Here is an 8,652-nt window from a genome sequence, read left to right as displayed (position 1 = left end):
CATCATCCACCGTGCTGAAAAGGTGGTCGGATGCAGCCTGCCATCCCTTCAGGACCTGTCCTACACACTGCCAGGATGCTGAAGCGGTGTCAGAAAGTCATGGCCGACCCCTCCCACCCAGGTCATAAACTCTTTAAGGCTCTCCCCCTTGGCATGAGACTGAGGTCTGGTGGTACTAAAACCTCTCATCACATGGACAGCTTCTACCCAACTGCCATCTGTCTCTTCAACGACACCTGAAAGCTCCACAAAGGACTTTATCACTCCCCCCCAACCCGCCCACCCTGCCTCCATCATGTCACTTTAAAGGACTTTATATTTTGCACTTCATCATTTGTGATTGTTTTTCTGTATTAGTTTGTCTTCCACTTGATGTGACCGCTGTGCTGCATACTTGCACTAAAATATAATACAAATTAAAAAATTAAAAAAATTAAAAAACCTAAATCAAGACCGAACAACCCCCCCCCTTTTTTTTATCATGTTATTTGTCTAGTATCCTAAATGTAGGCTATACCTCTCTTCCACAGAGTGGTCTGATGTGATTCTACTAACTATATCAAAAGAAGGGAGGGTAGAAAATATCGCAAATAGCCCCAATATAGCCTAAGTCTGCCATATATGGGGAGACCATGATGCCAAACTCACACTAGAAGTTTCATATTGCCTCTCTGATAATAAAATGTGCACATCCTGTAAGATATGACTTCAGACTACCCAGCAAACATCGTCTTGACCGCGACATCACCAGACGATAGAATTGTGGTTTGGCATCTACCATCTAAGTCTGACCTTCTCTCCACGTTCCTCCAAAGTAACGTTTAGACTGTCACTTCAAAACAAAAAATATTGATCTCATATTGCTTTGAAAACACCACATGTAGGTGTCTTTTGTGTTTTTGTTGAATAAAATTACATTTGATTGACAATTTACCTGTTGTGTGATCAGATAGTCATGCACTCCACCTGCAATGACGACTTTTATTGAACGCCCTTTTCTTGTTTTAATATGAAAACACGTTTATGTCATATAAGTGCAAGTGTCTCTTGCTATGGGCTTGTATTTATCACAAACTTCCTGAATCCTGTGGTATTGTCCCATTTCTCTTGCCGTAACTAAACGCAGTGTTGTGGGTTTTGGATGCTGTCTGCTAAAGTCGCGTTGGTTACATTATCGTAAATTATATAAATATACCTGTCTCATCGCTGGTTGAAATCATGAAACAGAATTAGCGAGGCAGCTAGCCTATCAATGCAACTTCCAATAGAGACCGTCATGTCAAAATCCCAAGTGCTCAATGTTAAGTATCTCTATGACCAAATCCGAAGTATTTGTAACTAATTCCGTGGCCTAATGGAAAAGACAGAGGACTGCGATGCGGGCGGCGCAGGATCGAATCCCCCATGAGGTGCTATCTCTTTTCTTTCGATGTAGCAAAAATCGTTGAACCTGGACACGTTGTGGGGAAGTAGAGGAATTACGTCGCTAAGATTTCCATTTGAGATATATAATTAGACCCTGACTAGATGTAGTGGTTTGACGTGCAGCAGACGGTCGTTATACGTGAAAATGTTTGCTGGGTAGGGATCGTCGACTAGTATCGTCTAGTGTCCTCTAGTAAGAGAGTGGCGTCAGCGGAGGACCAAAATGCAAGAATCATTAGCCAATGAACAGCCAGGAATGGGTCTCGCGCTACTTTTGCATGCTAAAATAAAGCAGATAATGTACAATTTGATTCATTTCAAGGGATGAAAAACCCTTTCAAAGTACAACACTGTCTATTTTGATGCAACTCGACAGTGCTGCTTTTTTTACTGAAGAGTTCCACTTTCTACTTCCTGGAAAAAAACTGGTCCATTGGAGTGAATGGAGATGTCGGAACTCTTCTATTATATGGCTCTGGTATCGTCTATACTGCTGCAAACTTGAAAGAAGGAGGAGGATGTGAGAGAGAGACAGAGAGAGAGAGAGAGAGAGACAGGGAGAGAGAGAGAGAGGGAGAGAGAGAGACAGAGAGAGAGAGAGAGAGAGAGAGAGAGAGAGAGAGAGAGAGAGAGAGAGAGAGAGAGAGAGAGAGACGTTTGTGTTGAAACCAGGAAGAAGTTCAACCACACGCTTGTGTTGAAACCAGGAAGAAGTTCAACTCTGGAGCGAATGAATAATCTCAGTAAGTAGTAGTTGACACAACTTTAACACGACATGATAGCCATCAAACTCTTGAGCTAATTCTGCTCTCACTCAGAATGTAAAAATAGAAGCGATGTGGTGTATAGTTTTTGAGATATTAACATTTGTTTGGCACAACTCATACTGCCGTGGGGTTCCACATTTTGTAATGTTTTTGTATACAGTACTTGTTTGTTCATCCATGTTGAAAATGTGTTCTCACCAGTGTTGGAGGTAACTCATTACAGAAGTAACATATTACATGTAATATATTACTTTTAGCAGTAACTCAGTACAATAACTTATTACAGGATATTATAGGATTTTAGTAATATTATACCAGTTACTTTGTCAGTTAATCAAAGCACATAAAAAAGATACAATCATTTCCTAATCAAACTGTGTGTTTTTATACAAATAACCACTATAGATGACAATAACAAAGGAAAAGAATAACATTTAGAATGTTGGATTGTTTACACTGACTTCAAGGCGGTTGAAATTATTTTTTGGGATGTTCCGGGGCGGCGATGTCATTCTGCTGCTGCTGTTGTTTGGTGAAAGTAATGCAAAAGTAGTGTAATAAGTAACGAGTTACTCTACACAGACAGTACTATTGTAAAGTAACTTATTACTTCCAAATGAAAGTAACTAGTAATACTGTATGTAGTATATTACATTTTGAACGTAACTTGCCCAACACTGGTTCTCACCATGTATAAAATACATGTACCTAAATACTTATTCAATTAGGCTATGAATGTAGTAATAATAATAATAATAATGAATGATTGTACTGACATCAAACAATACACTCACATAATTAACACAACATAAAATAAAGACAAATGTATCCTAAGGGAGACAATAGGCTAATCTAATCTAAATGAATTTGTATCTTGTAGAGTTGGATCTCAGAGGTGCCGTGGAGACAGAACTCCAGCAGCAGAAGCAACGTTACTGTAAGTGTTGTGGTTTGTGCTTTATGATTTTCATCTTTTATGTGAGCACAGGCAGCAGGATCAGCCACAGTACAGTACTCTATCTTGTGGCAGGTCTAGAAATGATATTTCTAGTATACTGTTGAAGGTGACAATCTTCTAGCATGTTTTTAGCAGGCAGCAAGCTCAGACTTGGACAGATGAAGCTATGCGGAAGTGATGAAATCTGTTACTCAAATGTCCATGATGTGAGGCTGGCTCCAAAAGCGAGTCAGTCCCTGTTCACCCCCATGTTCAAATGCCTGTCTTTACAACAGAATTAAACATGTTTACAGCCTGGTTCAAAACACGGTTTTGGTGAGTTATATAACTCACTAAACGAGTGAGTTCTATAACTCACTTGTTTAGTGAGTTATATTATATATTATATTAGAGTCAAATACCGGTAGACGAAAGAAAATACTATGTTTTGGGCATGATTGACAGGTTGCCTGTCCAGTGAACTGCTTTACTACATAAGGAAGGAACACTGGTGTACAGGACTTTACGATGCATGCGTTTACACTGCCTGCATGGCAGCCGTGCGAGTAACACCATCCTCTACCCGGTTGTCAAAATTACGCAACGCAGAGTTTTTATATGCATTCAAGACCACAAATTACTTATTTACAAGAAATCACAGAATTGCCTCGCCACAGCTTAACTAGAAGAGCATAAAGAGACGACTAACCAAACAGTAGGAAGTGTAGACAGTGACGTTTCACCTTCCACAACTAGAGCTAAAATCAATATCTTCCAAATTAATTTGCAAATGTTTACAAACACATCAACACATTATTATTATTATTATTGTTGTTGTTGTTGTTGTTGTTGTTGTTGTTGTTTCTTTGTGTGGGCGTTCCCTGTCTTACCGTCTGTTTTGATCTTGTCAGAGCTGATTGGCAGGAAGAGAGACATCTGGCAGAGGAGGAGAGGAACACTGTCAAGATGAATCCTTCAGGAGAGGTGAGAAAAATATCACTGATGTTGCAACACACACACACACACACACACACACACACACACACATACACACACACACACACACACACACACACACACACACACACACAAACACAAACACACACGCATACACACACAGTCTCTGTCCTGATTCTTTCTTTGTATCTTTCTCTATGGAAACAGACAGGCACCAGTGGACCCAGATGTCATCGTTGTGATCAGTGTGACAAAACATTCACAAAACTTCATCTGTTGAAGCGTCATCAGAAAGTTCACTCAGGAGCTAAACCCTACAGCTGTGACCAATGTGGGAGCAGCTTCAGTCGGTTAGGTACCCTAACAACACACCAACGCATTCACACTGGAGCTAAACCCTACAGCTGTGACCAATGTGGGAGCAGCTTCAGTCGGTTAGGTACCCTAACAACACACCAACGCATACACACTGGAGCTAAACCCTACAGCTGTGACCAATGTGGGAGCAGCTTCAGTGAGTTAGGTACCCTAACAACACACCAACGCATACACACTGGAGCTAAACCCTACAGCTGTGACCAATGTGGGAGCAGCTTCAGTCACTTAGCTACCCTAACAACACACCAACGCATACACACTGGAGCTAAACCCTACAGCTGTGACCAATGTGGGAGCAGCTTCAGTGAGTTAAGTACCCTAACAACACACCAACGCATACACACTGGAGCTAAACCCTACAGCTGTGACCAATGTGGGAGCAGCTTCAGTCTGTTAGGTACCCTAACAAGACACCAACGCATACACACTGGAGCTAAACCCTACAGCTGTGACCAATGTGGGAGCAGCTTCAGTCTGTTAGGTACCCTAACAAGACACCAACGCATACACACTGGAGCTAAACCCTACAGCTGTGACCAATGTGGGAGCAGCTTCAGTCGGTTAGGTCACCTAACAACACACCAACGCATACACACTGGAGATAAACCCTACAGCTGTGACCAATGTGGGAGCAGGTTCAGTCAGTTAGGTGCCCTAACAAGACACCAACGTATCCACACTGGAGCTAAACCCTACAGCTGTGACCAATGTGGGAGCAGCTTCGGTCAGTTAGGTGCCCTAACAACACACCAACGCATACACACTGGAGATAAACCCTACAGCTGTGACCAATGTGGGAGCAGGTTCAGTCAGTTAGGTGCCCTAACAAGACACCAACGTATCCACACTGGAACAGGCTACTGGTGTGTTGGCTGTAACAGAACGTTCACTCGGTCTGATAGTCTGAAGAAACACCGCTGCATCTAACCACCTGCTGAAGAGCACCTCCACTGTCTGCCACTCAGACAGTGTTCAGACACACAACAGACAGACTTTTTCCTTCTTTTTTCCAGTTTTGTTTCTGTATGTGTCTGTTTTTTTCTTGTATGTTCTGAAGTTGCTGTTTAAATTTTGAAGATGTATATAAAATCCTGCAGTTGCAATAGATAATAGTAATAGGATACAGCAAAGAAAAATAGAATATAGAGGTACTGCCTTTTACTTGTTATTGTTATTGTTTAAAAAAAATCTTTTTTTGAGTAAATTCAATTAAAGTAAGAAAATCAGTGAGTGAAGAAAATAAAACCAATAATAATTAAAAGAACTGAACATTTTGTGGTTGAAATTCAAATAAAGGTTTTAACATAACCAGTATAGACTAATGCTTCTGTTAATTAACAGCATACTCCACGTAATATCATATACTGTATCATCATACAGGTAATTACATAGGCTACTGTAACTGACCAATCAGTGGCTGCCCCCCTCGGTCTTGGTCTTGACTCAGACCCCCCGCCCCCCCATCCCAGGTCACTCTTGGTCCTGACTCGGTCTCGGTTTAGGGGGTCAACAAAACCTATTACTTTCAAAATGAGTAGCAGATGCTGATAAAGACTCAATCAGTTATAATCTGGGGCCTGGGGGATCCCTTGATGGTATTTTGAGCTTATCCGCCTCATGCTGGCATCATACTCCCTCCCACACACACTTTGCCAGTGTTGTGTGAGTGTCGGTGGCTGTGCAGCCAAAGTGAACCTCACTTCCTGCTTCAGCACTGTACCAGAGATTTTCATCCGCCATTTATTTTCCCATAGACATTTCGTAAAATGCTTCTAAAATAGATTTACTTGCTCAAACCAAACGGTTCAGCTATATTTAGAATTGGGAGAGACCATATAACATTTCACTCTGACCAAAACTAAAAGAAAACATTGAAAAAATATGTTTTTTAAATCAGCAATTTACATTTTGGTCCGAGTGAAATGTTATGCGGTCTCTCCTGTTTCTAAATATATCTGAACCATTTGGTTTGAACAAGTAAAACTATTTTTATAAGCATTTTAGGAAATGTCTATAGGAAAATAAATGGTGGATGAAAATCTCTGGTACAGTGCTGAAGCAGGAAGTGACGTTCCACTTTGGCTCTCTACAGTCATGGAATTCAGCCGCAAACATGATGAATGCCGCAGATGGCGTTGCCTCTCCATGACAAGATGCAGTTCAGACATTGCCCACAAGACTTATGTGCCAAGTGTGTCAGCCAGGTATTTTTATGTGACATTATGACAGATGACAGTTTGGTCAAACGGCTAACCATCTCATCTCTATGACATCATAATTGTCACTTGACATCACAAGGTATTTCTGCTGTAGTGAACATGGCAGGAAGACAGAATGGGTAAAGTACTTCTCCACATGCTTGTTATGAATCATCTAATTCAAGGTTTGCTATCTGGAATGGTAACAGTATTCAATGCTGCATCACCTATATCAACAAGGATCGAGGAGCCTTGCTCATACATATTCACAATGTAAACAATTCTGCTTCACAATTTAGTCCTTCATTATTGACCATTTGGGATGAATGAACACAGTTGGGAAACACGATGTTGCAGCAAACTCAGGCCAGCATGGGGTCAAAGGTCATACAACAAAACATGATACTTTTGATCAGCCTACATATACTCTGATTACATATACTCTGTGATTAGGACTTTCTTACTTTTGCAGTTTCCACTACAGTATAAAGCTTTTGGTCCAAGCCCTCAGCCTCCACTACACCATCTAGACAGAGCTGGATGACTTTGAACAACTTAGGTTGCCAAGCATATATCGCCCTCTGCAGGCATCAAGCATATATCGCCCTCTGCAGGCATTTAAGAAGCATATATCGCCCTCTGCAGGCATCAAGCATATATCGCCCTCTGCAGGCATTTAAGAAGCATATATCGCCCTCTGCAGGCATCAAGTATATATCGCCCTCTGCAGGCATTTAAGAGGCATATATCGCCCTCTGCAGGCATATATCACCCTCTGCAGGCATTTAAGAGGCAAGACTTGTTCATGACTCAGCCTTGTTTTTTAATCCACCAGCATGTGTGTGCACAGAAAAGGACTATTTCAGTTATCAAAGCAAGCTAATTATTGCTTTTTCCCCGGTAGCCATCTATCGCCTTTCTCTACTAAATTCTCTTGAAATTGTATTAGACAAATCTGATGTAATATATACCAGAGCCATGTAGATGGAAGAGTCCCAACATCTTCATTCACTCCAATGGACCGGTTTTTTACTCTCAAGAGTTCCAGGAAGTAAGGTCCTGGATAAGGCAGCGCTCTCGAGTTGCGGCAAAATAGACAGTTTGTGTTGTACTCTGAAAGGGGTTTCCCCCCTTGAATCAAATTGTACATTATCAGCTTTGTTTTCGCATGCAAGAAAGTAGCGCGAGACCCCTTCCTGGCTGTTCATTGGCTAATGAGTCTCGCATTTTGGTCCTCCGCTGACGCCACTCTCTCTCTAGAGGACACTCTCTAGAGGACACTAATATATACCAATAATTTATATTTATTTATTCCATTGACATGCACAAAAAGAAATGGTTGACATAATGTTCAAAAGGTTAGGGAGGACACATTGTCCCTGTGTGAAAAGATTATTTTAAGGGTTGGAAGATTTGAAGAAAGAAGTGTGGTTTTCAGGACTTTCTTCTCTTCAGCCACATGTGCACATCATGTATATCAATATAACTCCAAATCCCTGTGATGAACAACCAGCCTCAAAACAGTGAGATGCACAAATTCACCCAAATCCTAGATGTCCCATGTGAAAATGTGAGATCATTATGTCCATGTCATTCATTGATTTCCGATGTGTGGCCGTGTCTTGGTAGCATATGGAGAGCACATCATGTAGGAAAGTTGTGTTAGTCAAGTGTAAAGATGGACTGTTGCAGTGCGAGTCTCAGGTCTTAGACTGGTCTGTGAAAGGTTAAAGGTCAGCTAAAGAACTGAGAACCATTGGTGATGACAGGCATAATCCCATGGACGAACAATACGGGACCATGGTCAATAATGGATACAGTTAAGGTCAATAATGGATACAGTTTTGATAGTAAAAGACTAGAGGTCAGTAGTGACCACAGGAGTTAGCCCGTGGACGAGCAGTGTAGGTCCCAGGTCTCGACTCAGCAGGTCCAGCTGGTGCAGGTAGGCCAGGTAACGCCTTGTGTCTGCTGGTGGGCGGGGCAAGTA

At 41.5% G+C, this 8,652-nt stretch overlaps 1 protein-coding gene across 1 annotated transcript; it reads left to right on the top strand.

Annotated features, from left to right (window-relative positions):
• Window positions 1-2,071: 2,071 nt before the first annotated feature.
• LOC310797268 (uncharacterized protein) lies at window positions 2,072-5,753 on the top strand. The gene is made up of 4 exons (XM_083659633.1): window positions 2,072-2,168; window positions 3,073-3,129; window positions 4,041-4,113; window positions 4,294-5,753. Exons 3-4 carry the CDS (start codon window positions 4,096-4,098, stop codon window positions 5,389-5,391), a joined length of 1,116 nt encoding a protein of 371 aa, XP_083515759.1. The 5' UTR covers window positions 2,072-2,168; window positions 3,073-3,129; window positions 4,041-4,095; the 3' UTR covers window positions 5,392-5,753.
• Window positions 5,754-8,652: the final 2,899 nt, after the last annotated feature.

Source organism: Poromitra crassiceps, assembly GCF_964638095.1.
Source record: "Poromitra crassiceps genome assembly, chromosome: 23".
Lineage (NCBI taxonomy): Eukaryota > Metazoa > Chordata > Actinopteri > Beryciformes > Melamphaidae > Poromitra > Poromitra crassiceps.
Note: the sequence above shows the minus strand (reverse complement) of the source record. Positions and strands in the feature narration are given on the sequence as shown.